Source organism: Lepidochelys olivacea (assembly GCF_965140295.1).
Source record: "Lepidochelys olivacea isolate rLepOli2 genome assembly, chromosome: 5".
Taxonomy (NCBI): Eukaryota; Metazoa; Chordata; order Testudines; family Cheloniidae; genus Lepidochelys; species Lepidochelys olivacea.
The window spans coordinates 130,666,270-130,687,854 of NC_140415.1; the positions used below are offsets into that span (position 1 = coordinate 130,666,270).

General features: G+C 46.9%; 1 protein-coding gene across 1 annotated transcript in view; it reads left to right on the forward strand.

Annotated features, from left to right (window-relative positions):
- Positions 1–21,585, forward strand: part of TRABD2A (TraB domain containing 2A) — a 110,983-nt gene that overhangs the window by 15,792 nt on the left and 73,606 nt on the right. Inside the window, exon 2 of the mRNA XM_084629441.1 lies at positions 27–587. Within this exon, the coding sequence (XP_084485567.1) occupies positions 27–587 (561 nt within the window). The remainder of the gene's footprint in view (positions 1–26; positions 588–21,585) is intronic.

The window sequence follows — 21,585 nt, forward strand, 5'->3', positions numbered from 1 at the left end:
CTCGGCTGTGTTTCTCTTCCCTTCAGCAAAGCGAGCTTAACTCCTTCCTGTGGACTATAAAGAGAGATCCCCCATCTTACTTTTTTGGCACCATCCATGTCCCGTACACCCGGGTCTGGGATTTCATCCCTGAGAACTCCAAGAAGGCCTTCCAGCACAGCCACATTGTTTACTTTGAACTGGACCTCACAGACCCCTACACCATCTCCGCTCTCACCAGCTGCCAGCTGCTGCCGCAGGGCGAGAACCTCCAGGACGTGCTCCCCCGGGACATCTACCGCCGGCTCAAGCGCCACCTGGAGTACGTCAAACTCATGATGCCTTCGTGGATGACTCCGGACCAGCGGGGCAAAGGGCTCTATGCTGACTATCTCTTCAATGCCATCGCTGGGAACTGGGAGCGGAAGAGACCTGTGTGGGTGATGCTGATGGTGAATTCTCTGACCGAGGTGGACATTAAATCGCGTGGCGTCCCTGTCTTGGATCTTTACCTGGCCCAGGAAGCCGAGCGCCTGAGGAAGCAGACCGGGGCTGTGGAGAAAGTGGAGGAACAATGCCATCCACTGAATGGGCTGAATTTTTCCCAGGTAAGAGGAAAACGGTGTTTGACGTGGAGCAACCAACTCTGAGGATGTCTAATAAGGACAAATATTTGAATACAGGCTCTCTACTGGAGAACCTGTGAACACAGATCTGGGAGACGCAGCCCACAACTAGGGCCATGGTAGATGAGAGGGAGTGGCTGGGCAGGCGCAGTGCTCCAGCCAATGCAGTTACTGTGATACACCTTTCCCTTCTCTCCCCAGGGTCCCTGTGTGGGACTCATCCTGTCCCCTCCCTGCACATATCGGGGAGTCTAGTACCAATGTGGGTGAAAAACTCACGTCCCATCCCTGCTTGGAGCATGGAGGTGAGGGCTCCTGGCAACTTCTCTCCCCCCCTCCCACCCCCCAACCCCCCCGGTCCACAATGAGGCTCTAAATCGCTTGATGCATAGCCCATAGGCACCACACTATTAACCCCTTCTTTGCTGAGAACTAGCCATTTATTCTACTCTCTGAGCAATTTTTAATTCACGATAAGACTTTTCCTATGGCCCCAGAGATGGGGACTTTGCCTGTGTGATTGCATCCTTTGTCTCTCCTGTATGCACTGCACTGGTCAAGGTGACCTGCAGTGGGGGAAAATCAGTTTGTGCCCTTTCTTTGCTGCCTTATGGTGAACAAAGAAGTATATCCACTCTCAAACAAAGTATGTTTTTGCTTGTTTTGTGTGTGTTTCTTCTCAAAAATATCATAAACACACAGTCTTTCCTATTTTGTGGGAGGGTTTTTTTGGAGGCGCTCTCTCTGGGTAGAGGTGTGAAATCCAGTATTGACAGGTCTCATGATTTCATCATTAATCTCACGATGTTTCTTCAAGCCTCAGCTGCTAGAATCAAGTGATTCCATGAGAAGCTCAGTTTTTCTTAGACCAGGGGTCGGCCGTCTTTGAGAAGTGGTGTGCCAAGTCTTCATTAATTTAAGGTTTCGCGTGCCAGTAATAAATTTTACGTTTACAGGGGCCCCAGACTGGCAGCGGGCTGAGCAGTGCCGGCGGCCGGGACCCCACTGCCGGTCTGGGGCTCCGTCTGCCGCCTGCGCTGCCGGTCTGGGGTCCCGGCCACCAGCCTTGCTTATCCTGCTGCCGGCCTGGATGGACGGAACCCTGGGCTGGCAGCGGGCTGAGCGGTGCCGGCGGCCGGGACCCCGACTGGCAGGGGCTGGCGGGCAGAACCCCAGACTGGCAGCGCGGGTGGCAGACGGAACCCCAGACTGGCAGCGCGCTGAGCCACTAAGCCCACTGCCAGTCTAGGGTTCCGTCCACCAGCCCCTGCCAGCCAGAGTCCCGGCTGCCGGCCCCGCTCAGCCCGCAGCCAGTCTGGGGTTCCGTCCGCCGGTCCCTGCCAGCCGGGGTCCCACCCCGCTAAGCCCGCTGCCGGCCCGGGGTTCTGTCCACCCAGGCCGACAGCGGGCTTAGTGGGGCTGGCAGCCGGGATCCTGGCTGGCAGCAGAAGTGCCACTAAAAATCAGCATGCTGCAGGTTGCTGACCCCTGCCTTAGACAAACACAGTGTAGCCTGGTGGTTGCAGAGAAAAGCTTGAAAATGTGACAAGAATGTGCCCTGAAGGCTCAGATGCCAGAAGGCAAAGAAAAAGAAGCCCAAATGTATTATTTTAAAAAACCAAACCTCATGTTTTTTAAGCCAGTCTCTTGATATATATAATAGGTATTTTTCGAGGGGCCTGTTGATTTTTGGACCCTTGGGCTTTATCGATACTGTAAATCTTTGGCACAAGAGCTTTGTTATGATTGTTTCTTCAGGCAGCTGTGTTAGTTGTGTGTTAATTACAGATCTTGGTTTTAACAGGCTGACTAGAAATCACTCCTTCTCTAATCATGTGTCACTTGAATGGGGACCCAGGTATTATGATCCTATTAGTGCTGCAGTTATCCATATAGTCTTCCAGGGGGGAAAGAAAGAAAGAGAACGAAAAACACATACACACACCACTACCACCGCATTTTTATACATGACAGAAAAGCAAACAAGGGCCCACCCCCACTTGTCTTCTTTGTAGGTGATTTTTATTACTTTAATGGAATTCAGGCAGGTCGGAGAGACATGATTTCCCCACACAGAAGCCTTGCTAGTTTGTTCATATTGTATTACGCTCCTGTGCAGTCTGTGTTTTATAACCCCACTCGCTGCTCTGTTCTATTTTGATTGCTGTTTGTACTACCCTGTAATTATAACTCCCTGGGTCACCCTTAGCACCTTTCTGAAGGACAGGTACGGTGTTAGTCTCTTGTGCCAGAGGGAGCTGTGTTTAGTCCTGCGTGTTTCTGCACTGGTTATTGTGGCACTCTGGAAGCACAGAAACCCTTTGATGTCGCAGTGCTGGCTGGCTTGTTGATGGGGCTTCTGCTAAGAGCCCACCAGCTCCAATTCAGCTTCCCTCCCCTAATCCTCCAGCCTCCCCCTCGCCACATCATCTCCCTTCTTCCCAGTGGTCTATGTGTAGGTTTGGCTGCTTCCTCCTGTTTCCCCCCCATAGCTCCCTTCCCCAGCCTTTTTCAGCTCCCATCGAGTTAACACCAGCGTTTCAATACCGTCCCTTCCTGATACATTCTTTTTGGAGTGGGCAGATTGGGCCTAGAATCGGGGATGAGGGGACTCCTGATATGAATTATACATGTCTAGTAGCTGAGTCCTATACTCTTCAGTTTTCACAGAAGTCTCAGATGAACTCTTCCCCTAGGCACTGGCTTGGTATTGTAATTGAATGTTGGGAATTGTTCTCCTTTGAGACCTCTATCTCTGACATTGCATCATCTTCGTGAACTGCAAAGAGAAAACCTAGGGCAGCTATTTCCTTCCTTTGGGGTGCAAAGAAATCATTTAGCCCTTGCTTTCCGAGAGGTTTTGCTCTTTGGCTGTGGTTGTTCTTCCTACTTCCTCTTAATCATTATTTTTATGGCTCTGTCATACTGTATTTGCCAAAGGCGTCTTGTTCTTTACTAACTTGGGCTGCCTTTCCTGTTTTGAAATGACACTTTTGGCTTGACCATACTCTGTATAGTGCTTTTAGCCCTGTGGTGGTGTTCTGTGTCTTTTTTATCCCTTTTGCTTTTTCTGAGCGCTGTATAACTTCTGGGAGTGTGAAAAGACTGAAACAGTCACCACACTCGGTCTGTCTCATTTATTTTCCTGCCTTCACTCTTCATGCCATTTCTAACCTCATTTGTTTAAAAGTTCCCCCTTCGGGGCTTATTGTGTCTCGTGGTGCAATCCCCTGTAAGGATGCAAACTTCAGTCATTGCAGAATCAGGGCCTACGTTGGGCTGAGAAATTATTTGGATCCAGACCGTTAAACTTTGAGGTGTCAATAAGTATTAGGCTTCAGTTTTTTTTGTTTTGGATCCATCCAAAATCTACAATACCAAGCCAGAAGAAAAGGCTTTTTATCCACTGGCTCCAAAGTGGTATTTTATTAATAAAACGTTTGCCTTTCATTTCCAAGGTGGCACGTTCAACTCTTTTGTGTCAGTTCCCACAGTACAAGACCACAATGGAAAATTACCTTTGGAGATAGCAATTCAAACAAAAAGAAAAGGAGAACTTGTGGCACCTTAGAGACTAACCAATTTATTTGAGCATGAGCTTTCGTGAGCTACAATGAAGTGAGCTGTAGCTCACGAAAGCTTATGCTCACATAAATTGGTTAGTCTCTAAGGTGCCACAAGTACTCCTTTTCTTTTTGCGAATACAGACTAACAGGGCTGTTACTCTGAAATTCAAACAAAGGATCTCAGAAAAGGATAGATCAAGGAGCCATGCATGGCCTGAAGCTAAGGAAGGAATAGTTTAGGTTGGATGTTAAGGGAATGGTCTTGACATTAGGAGAAATTGGCTGATGCAATAATCTACCAAGGCTGCTGATAAAGGCCCCTTCACTATGGAGATTTGAGAACAGATTAAACAGGACACTATTTGGAATGGGATGTTGTAGTGTTCTGCACCTTGGGTGTGGCTTCAAGGTGCGTGTATTTTAACCATTCCTCCTTGATCCAGTTGGAACATCAGGAAGTAGGGCTTCTAGTTATTTCAGTGCATGTCTGTGACACAGATTCAGTTATTTTGGTTCCAGTTGGTGTGTAGATAAGCCCGTAGCCTATATGTCTAGACACAGAAGTCAGGGCATTATCTGGGTGTCTCAGAAGGGAAATGGTTAAGTGTTTGAATTTATGTTGTCATACTTAGACTTCAATTAAGACATTATTAACTAAATTTGATAGTTTGCACCTCTGCCTCAGTGTAAGAGGAATGCAGTCACTGATTTGCAGTCTCTGCATTCAGAAGGGCTAGACGCTTTGTTTGTTTTAAATGAGAGCTTGGATTCTGTGGAAAGACTTCAAAATGACCAACTCTGCACAATTTGCTTTTGTGTAAATTTGAATTGTTCACATCTAAAGCTGCCAGGATGACATTTGTACTTGTTCAGTTGAGAAACTAGTTTTTGATGAACTGTATTTCCTGATTAAAATTAATAATTAACTTGGCACACCAAACACTTGCATAGTAGAAACACAGTTTTCAGAACATGTGAGACAAGGATTGCTTCTCTCTCTCTCTCTCCCCCCCCCCCTTACATTCCCACAGAGCACCCATCACTGTGCCACCTGACCAACTCCCAACAGGACTGTATGAGCAGATCAAGATACGATTTTCCCTTTCTTCTCTGTCATCAGGGCTGGGCTCCGCTGTGGGGGTTTTGTCAGCGGAGACACTAAGGGAATGTTCAGTCAGAGACAACATGGCTCAGGCATGTTGCTCTGCAGGCACTGACATTTGGGTCATTCTCATCTCTTCTGGCAATGAGTTCCAGGCTGATGGGCCAGTCAGTGGGTAAGCTCTGTCTGCTCCATTTACAAGCCTCGCCTTGGGATTGATAGTACCCCAGGGAATGCACAGAGCCACTGGCTGGTGTGTGTGTGTGTGTGTGTGTGTGTAGAGGGTGGCGTTATATATACGGCAAGTGCTTTACAGCGCTTTTCTCTCCCCTCTCAGCATCACCTCCACCTTCCCAGCATGCAGCCTCAGCCAGGTACTCTCCTCCTGGGGGAGATCTCCACCCAGCCCTCGGAGAGCTGGGAGGTGGTGTGCGGTGAAGGTGATCTAGACTCGGGTATTGTCTGCATGCTGCTGGAAGTCTAGTTCCTCCTGATCCATAGCCAAGTGCACACTGTCCCATGCCCTGATCTGCAGTAGATGCAGGTGTTGCTGGTCCAGGGCCTCCGGATGCGGGGCCCAGCCTGAGGTACCACCTGTCAGGCCGTTTGTGGCAAGTGTTTCTGTGTGTGGGGGAGGGGGGCTCCTGTCTGCCGTGAGGACCTCACAGTACAGCCACCTTCCCTCCAGCAAGATGCTGCTCTTTCTGGAGCCTCCCCATGGCACTCCTTGTGAGCACCAGAGGGCGTCGCTAGAGCAGCATAAGGGCCTTTCTTCTCCTCCAAGATTTGACCGTGCTCCCAGCTCCTGCTGTCTCAGGGAATGAGCCTGGGATCCAGACTCCCATGGCATCACCGCCCTGGCCCTGAGATGGTTTAAAATGGGATTTTAAACACTGTACCATGCTGTACTGCCTGTGAGTGTGTCTGTGTGTGTCACATCTGCCTTCTCTCCTGGGCTCCTATACTCAGACGTGATGTGCTTAGTAGGAAAACAGTTGGGGTGCTCTGAGCTGCATGGCACTGATCGCTTCTAGGTAACTTTGGTGCCACTTTCAAAAGAATAGCTTCTGCGTTGGCAGACAAAATGGTGCAAGCACAAGTCCGCAGCTGACTTGCAGACTACATAAAACTAGAAATATAAACTCTGAGGCATCAGGTAGCTTTCTGACTCAGTTTACCCACGGGGGAAATGAGAATGGAGCTTGGAATTGGATGAGGAGCATGTCAGTTGATCTAAGCCTGTGTTAGACAATATCCAAATTAGAACTTTCAGAACTCCTCCTCCCTTTGCTTGAGGCTTAGCGCTATCTTTGCTAAGCGTACAAAAGTCAAATGTGAACAGACAAGTATTTGGGAGCAGCTTTCCCCAGTTGACAATGCAATTTGAAACCAGTGAGAGGCTGGCGAGGCAATCCATGCCACTTAAATCTAGTACCGTCAACAACGCCAAGTGTATAACAATGTTTAGGTTTGAGATTTATTGGAATCACAATCCTGTCATAGAACCGTGTTAGGGCAGATTTATGTAGCCGGCCTTGTAATTTTCTCACAATCTGGTTACACTGTTCTAATAGGATTAGCAGGATTGCTACATTTGGCCAGAACCTGAATTAATTCTTGGCTGAAAACGTACGGCTTCAGGTTTGGTTTATGTAGGGCATCTGCTAAAAGGATTAAGGGAACATTCCAGTGAAGAACTTTGTTTGGGCAGCTTTTGTGTATTTCTCTGTTAACCTGTTTTGGGTTTTTTTGGAGGGTTCCGCATGTCTGTTTTTCACAGAATCTGTAGTCTCAGTGCACTCACTGGTACATGGCTGATTTTCATCCTGTTTGATCCTCGTATGTGTCATTTGCACTTCTTTCTTCAAAGTGCCCTAAAAGAATGAATGTGAAAAATGTTGGCACATCTTTGCAGGCCATAAAAGCTGCAGAAGTTTAAACCTGCTGGTGCCCCAACTGTAGAAATTTTGCATTGGATCCGACTGATTTTTGTCAAACAAAATTTTTTGCTACCAGCAAGTCTTCTTATCTTAGCCCCTCCTAATGCACAGCCAACTGTTCTGTTCTTGCTGAGATGATCGCTGTCCTTGTTTGGTGTCATCTGAGGTGGGGTTTCATAACTCAAGGGTCTCAGAATTGCAGAGGCAGAGACCCTGTGGATGGCTATGGTTCATGGTGGGAGCAGTGTATCATGCTCTTCCACTGGGCTCCTCACTTGCATTTCTAAGAGTTTGGTCTAGACCTCAAGGAATCATTCATATCTGGACTTTATGTGAGGACTGATGGTGTTTTCCTGTTTTCCCTTGTTGCTCACATGAGAAGCTCTGTGAACTAAAAGACAACCGTAACCCTGTACAGATGCACCGCTGAACACATCAGGACTTTCTACACAACATGCTGGTGAAAACCTTTTTACTGATGCCGGGGCCCAATCCTGCATCTTTAGTGCAGGTGAAACTTCCACTGACTTGAGCCCATCTGGCCTCCGTAAGTGCTGAATTAGGTTTTTAAAGTGTGTCTTCACTGCAGAGTGAACTCAGGTTCTTACCTGGGTGTTGCTTTTCACCTCCTTCCCACCTACACACACACCTCTTTCACCCAAGTTCAGTGGTGCTTTCAGCCCGAGCTAGCTGTTGTATCTTACGGGTGTGGGCTGGAGTCCGGGTGCCTCTTTAACTCAGGTGGATAATCCACCTGCTTTGCAGTGAGGATACACGTAAATCACTTGGGTGCTGACTGTTTTCCAGTGCCTTCCCACAAGATAGACAGACAAGGTCTCCCACAACTCACTGGGAAAAAATCTGCTTACTGCAGCACAAAGACTGTGGGATGTACCCCCCAGAAATCTGAGTAACATCCACAGAGGAGCGCAGTGACAGCGAGGACAAAGTGATGTGGGCAGGGCTTTGCAGTGCGTCAGCTTGCACCCAGGCTAGGCTAACGTGGGTGCTCAGACCTGGGTGCCGATCACCCAAGTTATCCCTGCAGTGAAAACGTGCCCTTCGTTAGCAAATGCTTGGTGGTTCGCTGGTGGTGTGATGCACTCTGAGCTCATGTGTAACACTGTTACCTTTTTCTGGGCAAAACATGTTCTAGGAGGAGTTTGCAGATCTTTGCCTACCTCTGCACTCCTGCTAACAGCCTGTACCTCCCTGCCTATGCAAGCAAAACCTGAGTCAGGTGTTCCGGAGTAGTCTCAGAGAGAAAAAAATAGCCGGGGGGGCCCTTTTAGGTCATGGTGTTACTACACCATGATTGGCACCAGGTCTGAGCGCCTGGGTTATCCTAACCCAGAGGCAAGCATCTGCACAGTGTGCGTGGGGGCGTAGCCATGCTTCTTTGTGCTGAGATGCACCAGAATTCTTGCGGCCAGGAGAGCTTGTCCATCCTTCAGGGGGAATTGTGGGAAGGCACTGGAAGACCATAGTCCAATTCTCTCTCTCTCTAAAACTCCGCTGTCATTAAGGACAGTCCGGCTTGACATGAAGAGCTACAATTTCCAGGCTGGATTCTTCAGTCTGCACTGAATCCTGGCCAGTTGGATCAAACCAGGATCTTGAGCTCATTACTGTGATGACAAGACAGCTTTCAAAATGCCAGCCCAGTGCTGCGGTTGGGGAGGGAAATTTCCCCCAGGTTCTGGATGAAGAGTGAACCAGTGACAACTCAGCAACCCAGCAGCCAGCCCTGCCTGCCAAGGCAGTTTTAACCCTGGTAAGGTTTCGGAGCCACTTGGATTCTTAAAGGGCTGCTTTGAATCCGATGGGGTCCCTTTCGGTTTGGATTAGTGAAGACGTGCCGTCCAAAAAGTAGCCTATAGTTTGTGCTAGCTGGAGTGTAATGTTTTCATAACTTCCAGTAATTATGAGCTTGCTATGGGCTCCTTGATAAAGGCATTTTTTCGTCTCTTCACTACCATTAGTCATAGCATGTGAGCACCCACAACCGCTCCTCCGGCTTCGGATACTTGCAGGGATTTACACATTCTGACATCTTGGGATCCTGTGATGGTTCAGAGGCTAGTCACCCTAGTGCTGCTTCAGAGTTCGGGGGATGGTTATAGTCCTGTTGGTTAAAAAGAGGTGCATGAACCACACTAGTGAGAAAGTAAATGCAACCAGTGGCTAGAGAGGTCTTTCTAAACGTATCTAGCCTGCACATCCATAACTCGAGACTCTTCTCTGTAACAGGTATGTCTGACTCATGATAGTGTTCGAAACAAAACATACCCACATTTAAATAAGGCAGGTTCTCATCTGAGACAGTCCAGTGTTCCTTGCTTTAGAAAGTCCAACTTGCTGTTGCTTGCCAGTCATTAGAGCCCAGGACTGTAGCAATCTGCTCGATTTCATTGACTATTCTGATACAAAACATATATGCTGGATGATCTCCCATGAGGATGTTGGACCAGATTCTTGACCTCTCTGTGTGCTTTGGCTGTGCTGGCTTAACAGTCCACCCAGGATTCCCCCTAAGTAAGGGGGTTCACCAAATGGCATAGAGCCTCTGTAGTGACCCCACACCATCCCCTCCCAGACCACTGTGTAGGGGGTTAACCTGGAAAAGGGGGGTGTAGGAATAGTGCTGCTGTGCTCTGGCAGTTCTTGGCTGCTAGAATAGTCCCTTGGGGGCATGGGCAGCTAAGCAGAATTTAGAGCAGCTCCCAAGATGCTCTAAATTAGTGAAGGCCTGCTGCAGAACTGGGACTTGCATCTTGCATCAGCTACCTTTGCATCTCCCACCCCTTCTCAGCTGCAGCTGAAGAACTAGCCTGGTTCACCAAAGTCAACAAAATGGTTACCTGAGGAAAGGTGCCACAGCCCAACAGTGCGGACAGTCACAGCCTGGAGAAAAGGTTGAAGCACAGCTTCTGATGCACATCAGGAGGAGGCAGTGTATGGGCTAATGCCACAGTAACAACCCTGTAATTGTTAAGTGACTGTTACAAATATATGGACATTTTAGGCCCTGATGGAAAGAAACTATCTAGTAATTATCCCTCTTAGGTTCCCTTGTGCATGCAGGTACAGCCGGCCCTTCTTGTTAGCAATTAACCGGCTGGCTAGCTGACTCCAGAAAGGTCCTATTTGGTACTGGCCTTGATAATAGCAGTGGATTCATACAGGGATCAGACTAGCTTGATTTCCAAGTCTAAAAGGTTGGGACCAGGTAGAGAGCTCATTTTTGCCACTTTAAAATCTCTCTTAAAGAGTCAGTGGCGCTACGTGTTGCTAAACCTTCAAAATATCTGACTCTAAAATGCAGTTTTAATTGTTTGGGCGGGTTGAGAGGTGCATTTATTGTGATAGGAAGATGCTGTTCAGTATTCTGTATTGTAGCGTTTTGCACTTGAAAACATGCCTTATATTACCGCAGCACCTAATCAGGATCAGAGGCTGTGCAAATCTATCGTCCGGGTCCTGAAGCCTTCCTAATTTGGCCTTCAAATTGGTGAAGCTCCTCTGAACTCAAGGGAGCTCTGCTTGTTTACCCTGAAATCCTAGCTTTGTCACTCTCTTCACCTATCTAAAGCTCTCTGTTCCATTTATTGTCAGCTCAGTTGTCCTGACCTCCACTGCTCCCAATTTAACAGTATCTTTGTATTGATCAGCTGCTCCTGATGAAAGTCAGACCTCAGTGTATTTCTGGTCAGCCCAGTGAAATGGAGACAGGGTTCCTTTTCTCCCTGGTTCAGGCTGTCGACACTGGCTCACATGCAGCGAGATGTCTTCTCAACAAGGGTTAGAAACCGAAATGCTAGGTTAGCTCCTCAGCTGGCGCAAATCAGCATAGCCCCATTGCTTACAATGGAACGATACCAGTTGAAACCAACTGGGGACCTGATCTTTGTTTTTAAATGAGAGGCTGCATCTGAATGTGCAATGCAGGCTGGATAACTATATCAGGTGGGCCAGAACTAACCCTAAAAGGCCAGGTTTCAGAGTAACAGCCGTGTTAGTCTGTATTCACAAAAAGAAAAGGAGTACTTGTGGCACCTTAGAGACCAACCAATTTATTTGAGCATAAGCTTTCGTAATGAAGTGAGCTGTAGCTCACGAAAGCTTATGCTCAAATAAATTGGTTAGTCTCTAAGGTGCCACAAGTACTCCTGTTCTTTTTCCTAAAAGGCCAGTTGCTTAACACCACTGGTTTATAACCATTAGAGATGTCTTGATCTATTTTTCTGTCTGCCAGATGATAAGCTGTGGAGGTAAGTATTCCACTGATGGACCTACACCTTAGTTGCTCCTTTTAGATGAAATGTATAAAGAGTAAAGCCTTGGCTCTCAAGCATTTTAAAAAGTCCTTTAAAATTCTACATTCACTTTTTCTCAATTTTTTAGTTGTAAAACCTAATGCCACCTAGTGCAGTCTACTGACACACCGGCATAAATGTCATTGTGCGCTCTCTTTATCATAATTATAGCAGGAGTCCCGAGAGGGTGGGGGGAAATGCAAGCAGCACTCGTTCCAACTCCATAGCTTTGATCTTAGCCTTCTTTCCACATCAGACAACTCCCAGGCCTATGGCTCCTTTCTAGACTCTTAAAACACCCTATCGGGTATGACATGTTTGACACTTCAGGATCAGTTCATGCCACGCAGGATTCTACTCTTGTCTTACAGATCATCTCCTGACATTGAAATGTGTCAGCAGGATGCTGGAGGGATTCCAAATAAACCCCAGGATACTTAAATGGAAATTAAACAACACATGGATGTTCTATGGAAATTATCCAGATTCTAAATCTTTGCTGATCAAGTAGATCAATTCAGATCCTTCAACTATGAGCCATTTATTCCTCCCTACACTATCCCTGTGTTATATTTGGTTGAAAAGTGTGTATCACAAGTGTATTAAAGGGACATTGTCATCTTGTTTAGATCTAAAATATAGTTCCCATTAAGGGTTTTATATATGTTGGGCTCATGGCCTTTTTTTGGTTAAGCACAAGGGGGCAGAATTAGAGCTGAGTTTTCAGGTTAACTCTGCATTCCCGGCTTGATTTCTGAGCTTTAATGTTGCATTGATGCTTGCTCATTTGCATGGAAATGTAAACACGTTTATTTACAACACTGACTGGCCTAATGACACCAGTCTGGGGTTCCTGGGAAATAGCGCTAAGCAAGAACTTTAGTTTCTCCACATTTTTTTTTTAAATACAAAGGCAAGTACCAACAAGCGAACATGTAGGACCACTAAGGCACAGGATCTTAGCCTTCTGCTTCATATGTATGGCACTCCTGCATGCACTTCCTGCTAGAACTCCAAAAATCTTTTAAGAGCAGCGGGCATAGAGCCAGCATATCATAGATAAATCATAGACATTCAGGGTTGGAAGGGACCTCAGGAGGTCATCTAGTCCAACCCCCTGCTCAAAGCAGGACCAATCCCCAATTTTTGCCCCAGATCCCTAAATGGCCCCCTCAAGGATTGAGCTCACAACCCTGGATTTAGCAGGCCAACACTCAAACCACTGAGCTATCCCTCCCCCCATGTTAGAGGTTAACTTTAGTATCAGCCACAATAACATGCAAAGCATGTGGGAAAGGTGAAGAGTTGAATGAAAGGGACGTTCACCTGTCCGTAACACAATCTGCAGTAAATCTCCAACGGGCAGTCATTTTAACTTGCAGTAGCGATGAGATCTTGAAGAAGGAATACCGGGAAAAATTCCTGTCACTAGGGGGAGTCATGGCTAGGGAGAGATTTACAGTGCAAAACTGAGTCCCGGCTCCTTCAAAGCTGCACATGCTCTGCCCATTTGCCACAGCCAGAGCTGTCGAGGGGGCAGTCCAAGATAGAGCTGGATCAAGGGGCCGCAAGCGGGGAGGGTCCCAGAGCCTGGGCTCCAGCCCAAGCCTGAATGTCTACACCACAGTTTTACAGTCCCGCAGCCTGAGCCCCGCAAGTCCAAGTCAGCTGACATGGGCTAACCGCGGGAGCTTAATTGCAGGGTAGACATAGTCTAAGCGATGGCTCTTGCCTCTGGCCGGGATAATCTGCAATGGAGCAGGGAGGCTGAGGATGGGGCATGATCAGGTCAGAACGCAGGCTCATGTCAACACTGTTGTTGCCATGTTAATATATACCAATCACACGTGCAGCTGGAAGCGTCTGGATTTCTAGTTCCCATACCCATCATTCCTTTCTGTGGGATTTTGCAGATAGGCCAGAATCCATCCCAGTTCTCATTTCCACCACAGAGGGCAATAGCCAATCTTCCATTTTCATCACTGTTTTTAAAGACTTTCTTTGCATCTTCAGCACCTCTCTTGTTTTTCCTCTAACATTCTCACCAATTCAAAGGGGAGTCATAACATCACCGAGCTTTGAAAACATTTGCTGGGAAGTTGGGATCAAAATCTGTGCCACAAGTTTCATTTAACACCAACCGAGCAAGAATGCCTGCTGCTGTGTTTCACAATTACTTCACTAGTCCTTGTCTGCTCAAATTCTAGTTTATTTTCTATTCCCGTTGCCCCTTAATCGTCATCTGTCTCTTGAGACCAGCCAATTCATCATCTAGGATCTAGCCACAGATCTGGGTAATGGAAACCTGGAGACTCATCATTTCAATCTTCCCCTTAAGTGCTCTGAGTATTATGCTGTGGTTTGAGCATCCTGTACATAACTTGGTCAGTTTCCAAATTGCATTTGCCCCAGCTAATGGTTCCTCCTTCGTCTCATGCACCCCAGTCTCGGGAGCAAAGTAACTGGAGATTAGCCGCAGATAACACCTTCTTTATCTTGGCAACCGAACATTCCAGCAGAGATTTTTATTGACAGGCGCTTATAACTGAGCTGAAGATTATAGTTAATGCTGTTGGAAATACCCCTTCCTGAAAGCAGGGCTGTTTTTATTGGGGGTGGTGAATTGCACTTGCTTCAGCCTGATTTATATATAAAAAAGTGGTCCCATACCTTATTTGCTATAGTTTCTGATAAGAGTGGCAGGGGAAAATAGGGTGTCTTCCTATTGCCAAGCTACTGACAGGAACAAAAACCATGTAAAGCCCCACTGAGTCTCAGATGGTGGTCTCTGAAGCCAGCACATTTATCTGGTTCAGCTAACTCTGAGCAGCTCACCTTATTTTCAGTCGTGTGATTTTGAGAAGTAGAATGAAGATGGGGAAGAGATCCATCCTGACGTGGGTCGGGCTGTAACGGCTTTTCTTTTGTAGGATCACTCAGGTAGGCTTCAAAGCCATCCGGCAGCAGCTACAATGGAGAGGGGGCATTGTAAAGCGTTTGGAGAGGGAAATAGGAGCTGGGACTTGGGAAAACAAATTCCACAGGGACATAAACAGGAGAGCGTGAGGTAAAGTTGATATGGGTGAGCTGCTTCCATCCACATCCTCACTGCTTTTCCTGTCACGCTCCCTCAATGTGTAAGTTACATTCACTTGGCATGTCCACTGCAGCCAGATTGGTGCAAGTTATGTTACTTTGCAATGCATACTTGCTCCTAATTTTTCATAGAATCATAGAATATCAGGGTTGGAAGGGACATCAGGAGGTCATCTAGTCCAACCCCCTCTCAAAGCAGGACCAATCCCCAATTAAATCATCCCAGCCAGGGCTTTGTCAAGCCTGACCTTAAAAACCTCTAAGGAAGGAGATTCTACCACCTCCCTAGGTAATGCATTCCAGTGTTTCACCACCCTCCTAGTGAAGAAGTTTTTCCTAATATCCAACGTAAAACTCTCCCACTGCAACTTGAGACCATTACTCCTTGTGCTGTCCTCTTCTACCACTGAGAATAGTCTAGAACCATCCTCTCTGGAATCACCTCTCAGGTAGTTGAAAGCAGCTATCAAATCCCCTCTCATTCTTCTCTTCTGCAGACTAAACAATCCCAGTTCCCTCAGCCTCTCCTCATAACTCATGTGTTCCAGACCCCTAATAATTTTTGTTGCCCTTCGCTGGACTCTCTCCAATCTATCCACATCCTTCTTGTAGTGCGGGGCCCAAAACTGGACACAGTACTCCAGATGAGGCCTCACCAATGTCGAATAGACGGGGACGATCACGTCCCTCGATATGCTCGCTATGCCCCTACTTATACATCCCAAAATGCCATTGGCCTTCTTGGCAACAAGGGCACACTGCTGACTCATATCCAGCTTCTCGTCCACTGTCACCCCTAGGTTCTTTTCCGCAGAACTGCTGCCTAGCCATTCGGTCCCTAGTCTGTAGCGGTGCATTGGGTTCTTCCATCCTAAGTGCAGGACCCTGTACTTATCCTTATTGAACCTCATCAGATTTTTTTTGGCCCAATCCTCCAATTTGTCTAGGTCCCTCTGTATCCTATCCCTGCCCGCCAGCATATCTACCACTCCTCCCAGTTTAGTATCATCCGCAAATTTGCTGAGAGTGCAATCCACACCATCCTCCAGATCATCTATGAAGATCTTGAACAAAACCGGCCCCAGAACCGACCCTTGGGGCACTCCACTTGACTGCCAACTAGACATGGAGCCATTGATCACTACCCGTTGAGCCCGACAATCTAGCCAACTTTCTACTCACCTTGTAGTGCATCCATCCAGCCCATACTTCTTTAACTTGCTGACAAGAATACTGTGGGAGACCATGTCAAAAGCTTTGCTAAAGTCAAGAAACAATACATCCACTGCTTTCTGTTCATCCACAGAACCAGTAATCTCATCATAGAAGGCGATTAGATTAGTCAGGCATGACCTTTCCTTGGTGAATCCATGCTGACTGTTCCTGATCACTTTCCTCTCCTCTAAAGGCTTCAGAATTGATTCCTTGAGGACCTGCTCCATGATTTTTCCGGGGACTGAGGTGAGGCTGACCGGCCTGTAGTTCCCAGGATCCTCCTTCTTCCCTTTTTTAAAGATGGGCACTACATTAGCCTTTTTCCAGTCGTCCGGGACTTCCCCGATCGTCATGAGTTTTCAAAGATAATGGCCAATGGCTCTGCAATCACATCCGCCAACTCCTTTAGCACTCTCGGATGCAACGCATCTGGCCCCATGGACTTGTGCACGTCCAGCTTTTCTAAATAGTCCCGAAGCACTTCTTTCTCCACAGAGGGCTGGTCACCTCCTCCCCATGCTGTGCTGCCCAGTGCACTAGTCTGGGAGCTGACCTTGTTCGTGAAGACAGAGGCAAAAAAAGCATTGAGTACATTAGCTTTTTCCACATCCTCTGTCACTAGGTTGCCTCCCTCATTCAGTAAGGGGCCCACACTTTCCTTGGCTTTCTTCTTGTTGCCAACATACCTGAAGAAACCCTTCTTGTTACTCTTGACATCTCTTGCTAGCTGCAGTTCCAGGTGCGATTTGGCCCTCCTGATTTCATTCCTACACGCCCAAGCAATATTGTTATACTCTTCCCTAGTCATATGTCCAACCTTCCACTTCTTGTAAGCTTCTTTTTTATGTTTAAGATCCGCTAGGATTTCACCGTTAAGCCAAGCTGGTCGCCTGCCATATTTACTATTCTTTCGACTCATCGGGATGGTTTGTCCCTGTAACCTCAACAGGGATTCCTTGAAATACAGCCAGCTCTCCTGGACTCCTTTCCCCTTCATGTTAGTCCCCCAGGGGATCCTACCCATCCGTTCCCTGAGGGAGTCGAAGTCTGCTTTCCTGAAGTACAGGGTCCGTATCCTGCTGCTTACCTTTCTTCCCTGTGTCAGGATCTTGAACTCAACCAACTCATGGTCACTGCCTCCCAGATTCCCGTCCACTTTTGCTTCCCCCACTAATTCTTCCCTGTTTGTGAGCAGCAGGTCAAGAAAAGCTCCCCCCGTAGTTGGCTCCTCTAGTACTTGCACCAGGAAATTGTCCTCTATGCTTTCCAAAAACTTCCTGGATTGTCTATGCACCGCTGTATTGCTCTCCCAGCAGATATCAGGAAGATTAAAGTCACCCATGAGAACCAGGGCGTGTGATTTAGTAGCTTCTGCGAGTTGCCGGAAGAAAGCCTCATCCACCTCATCCCCCTGGTCCAGTGGTCTATAGCAGACTCCCACCACTACATCACTCCTGTTGCTCATACTTCTAAACTTAATCCAGAGACACTCAGGTTTTTCTGCAGTTTCATACCGGAGCTCTGAGCAGTCATACTGCTCCCTTACATACAGTGCTACTCCCCCACCTTTTCTGCCCTGCCTGTCCTTCCTGAACAGTTTATAACCATCCATGACTCCAGTCATGTGAGTTTGAGTCATGTTTGACAAACTTGTAAATAGCATTTCAGCCCCTTCTCTCTGCCCCCCAATGTGATAGCCCTGGCTTTGGCCCAAGGACTTGCAGTGGGGTGGCACCAGCTTACTTTAGGCTGAGTTCACTCTCCTAGCGCTGCCACTGCTCACTATGCAACCTTGGGCGAGTCATTTAATCACTCTATTTAATCAAGTCTTTATGTAGTTATACAATTGAAGGGTGGGTGAGAAATGCCTGTAAAATGTATATTTATTTGACTGTCTCCCTCACTATTCATATATTTCTCAGTGTTATAAGGTGTCCAAGTCTTCTGGCACCTCCTGGAGGGGATCCCATGCTCTCTGTGCCTATGAGGGGGGCTTTGCCCCACTGGCCAAAAGCAGTTCTAGGGCTGAATACTTATCAGAGGCAGCTCTACCAGCTGAGCTAATAAAGTGCAGCTGAGCTCTGTAGGCTCATTGCCTTAAAAGAAGGATGTGCTGGAGAGAAGTCATAGGGTTGTGGTGGTAAGGAACTGGGATGGGGCATAGTGGGGAGCTGCCTAGTACGGTGTGTAGTTCTTGATTTGGATTTACTGATTGCAAAGCTGTATGGCAGGAAATACTTGTGAAGCTGGAGACAAAGACACTCTACCTGGAGAGGATGCCTTGGTGTTTAAACATTTCTCTGATCTTTCCACTCCTGGCCCTGCAGCACTCAGCTTCTCCGACTGTATGTTTGCCAGGGCAGTCTCTGGGTCTCCTCGGGGCCTGGACCGATGGAGGCTTCATGCAGATTGGAGCCTCTAAGTGCTTCTGTCGTATTGCTATTTAATTATTAATGTGCAGTGTTTCAAAGTATTCAGCCAGTCAGAAGTTGGTCACATGACCTGTAAGGCTTACATGTCCTAACACAATGGAAGAAGGCAGCGTTGGCCTTGCCAAATGTTCCACCCAGAGGAGTTTACAGACTAGAATTCTCTGATTTAGCCTGACACCTGCCGTACTGCGTGGGTGCACTACTGTCCTATAGCATCTGCCTGCTAACTGCCTTATGTCAGGTGATCTCTGTGAACCAGAACCAGAGAGCTGTGTTCTGCCATTCTGGCTGTCTTGGGAGAGACACAGCAGCCTGGTCAGAAAACACCTGCTGCTAACTGTGGGTACAGCTGAACTGGCGTGGAATGAAGTTTTGCTGCAAAGTGAGAAAAAGTCCAGCAACATTTCGGACATTGTGGCTGAAACCCATCTTAGCCACAGGTCATAAGCATTGTCTTGGGCCACCCTTGTAGTTAAACTGTATTCAGCCGCATTCATTGCTGATGTCTTCATTTAAAAAACAAACAACAAAAAAAAACCCCAACCCCCCCCAATCCTATACCTGGATTACAGCTAGCGGAGTGACTGAGATAATACTTCAAAGTATTTCTCATGGGGTGCGTGCCTACCATCTCAAATCCTTCCTTGCAATAGCCTGTCCATGGAGGCAGCAGCACTGAACCCAGGGTGACCTCCTCCTTTCACCCATCACACAGGCTGATGTCCTAGGGGTTTCAAGCCACCGATGGACACTACTCAGTCAGTAGCCAGATCCCCCAAGTTCCTGTCACTACCTGTCAGGCTCCTGTCTGAAATACAATAGACTCTCAGTGACTAATCTGCAGATCACACATTTCTTAGAGGTGACTTCCAAAGTGAAAAAAAAAATTAATTTCTCGCCTTTTTCACGTATAAAGATGGCCCAAAACTCTTCCCCAAAATCTGGTTTTCACACTAACAGGTCCAGTTCTTGGCTGGTAGACTCCACAATGGCTGGCAAAACAGTGAGATGGCAAGAGCCAAGAGAGTGACCGTTGAGCTATTAAATGTGGGAGGGACTTTCAGTCAAGCTGTTAAAAAGTGGGGTTTTGTTAATGCCTATGTAATGTCAGTGACTAAGTAACATTTTGAATAGAGGAAGTCTTTGTTAAAGATTCGTCACCCTCAGCTAAGCGGTTGGCACTAAACATCCTGGAGACTTCCCAAAGGCTCTCCATTAGAGCTAGGGACAGAGCAAAGCTGATATTCCTGATACTTCTAAGGAAAAAGCAGGCAGTTCAAATAAACCAGGCCTTCTTTATACACCTTAGCAAGCAAAGGATGAGTAAGCCCCATTTTTTTGTTTTGAAAAATGATTGGTAGGCCGCTTTTAAATAAACGCCCTATTGGTCTCACCTCACTTCTCACTGAAGGTTTAGTAGCCAGGCATTGCAGTGAGGCCTCTTGTGACTAAGATTTCATCACTTTTATACAACATAATGCAGTACTTTTACTAGAATGTCAAGTGTGATATGGGATATTTCTAAAGAAAGAGATACTGCATCACAAGATGTACTTTATTATTTATTTTATGTTTTACTTGTCCGTGTACTTGGCAATTTTCAAAGTACGTTAAGGTCTATAAACCACCTTTGTGTACGGGGCAGTGCCACATATAACTCCCGGGTATGGCTCTCTTATTATCCTGGCTTTCTTCATGTGGCCCATACTAACAGCTGCAACTACAGCTCACTTCCGAGTGAGTAGAAATCGAAAATAGCTCACTTTCTGTCCAGTGCCATGTCTTAATACATGTAGTGTGCTCAGAACTCTGAGGGTTCACCCTTTAAGCAAGGCTCTGTCTTCACTGCTTAAAAAGCTGTGTTTTCGTGGCCGGGCATCCAGCATGCATTAGCTATCCTGGTCTAGAATTGTGGTGGAGACAACCGCTCTGTAGTTTTTACCGTGAGGTAGCTTAGTGCGGTCCACACTATACACCTACCGGTGGGTCACCTCGCCTAGTTTACCTCAGTAAAACCCAACATTTGTTTTTTAGCAATGAAGACAAAGCCTAGGGTTTTACAGCAAGATAACTATCGCACGTTACGTATCTTGCAGTAGTCCCCCACCCCTTTATAGCACTGACGACAAACCTAAGTAAAGCCATTTTGAGCTATAGCTGGCCCACTAAGTGCTATAAAAAATAGGTTCTCAATCCTGCAAACGTGTGAACCCATAGCATAGTATAATCTTACAAGCGTCTCTCTTGTAATTCAGCAGTGTCAGGATTAACAGCTGCTGAGCAGTATTTAAAATGAAGACCCCTGGTTTTGAAGGAAAACCCTTAGTTTTAAAGAGCCACTGTTCACTGAAACATCACTGCTCTGTGTGTGTTTTAACTGTACATGTGACACCAAAAGCCCTGAGCCTGTAAACAGTTATACATATTGTTAACTTCACACGTGTGAGTGTGACTTCAGTGGCACTGTTGACGTGTGTAAAATTAAGCAGTGCATAATTGTCATGGGGACCCCAGGATCAGGGGCTTAAGAACATTATGTGCCGAGGGAGGTCAGAGAACTTAATTCTCTTTCCTAGCTTGTTTGCCTTGGGTGTAGTCAGGCCCCTTTCTCTTTGCGCTGCACCTTCTGCAGTCATTTACACATGTGTAAAACACTGTCCTACTGATTTCTTAGCGTTAAACACCCACTTTGCACTAGTGTGATGGACTGACTATGCAAAGTTTAGGGCAATGGTGAATTGAGCCTGTAATCAGTTTCCTCTGGTTGTGGGTCTTTCCTGGGAGAGGAAAATGTGATGCATCCCCCAGCATGTTGGCATGGGGATCCAGGACAGGTGGAGGACCGGAGAGTCATGGATAACCTCTTTCCGAATGGCCTGGGTTTCAAGTGGATTGCCTTCATTTAAAGTGCTTTTGAATAGTTGTTCTGTGAATTCATTAGCTGTTCTAAGGCTGAGTTAGCTACTAAAGCCACATGATTGACAGTATTGCCAACTCGAAGCGTTCAAAGCTCATGAGTCAGGCCACCACAATTATGAGAATGGCTTAAAAATCATGAGATTTTTGAAAAATAGATATTGGCTTCTTTTTATTTGCTTTCTGGTTTTTGATCCTGTTTCCAAGCTTTTATCTGCAGTCATGAAGGGCTAGAAACTTATTTTTAAAATGAAAGCTGGGATGCTGATGCAGTCCCATTACTCCAGAGCTGGGGCTTTACCCAACAAACCTTGGGAGCGTTGGCAACACGGCAGTGGTGTATGCAGTGCAATACGAGAAATTCTTTTGTTCCAACTGGAAGGAAAGGGGGCTAATC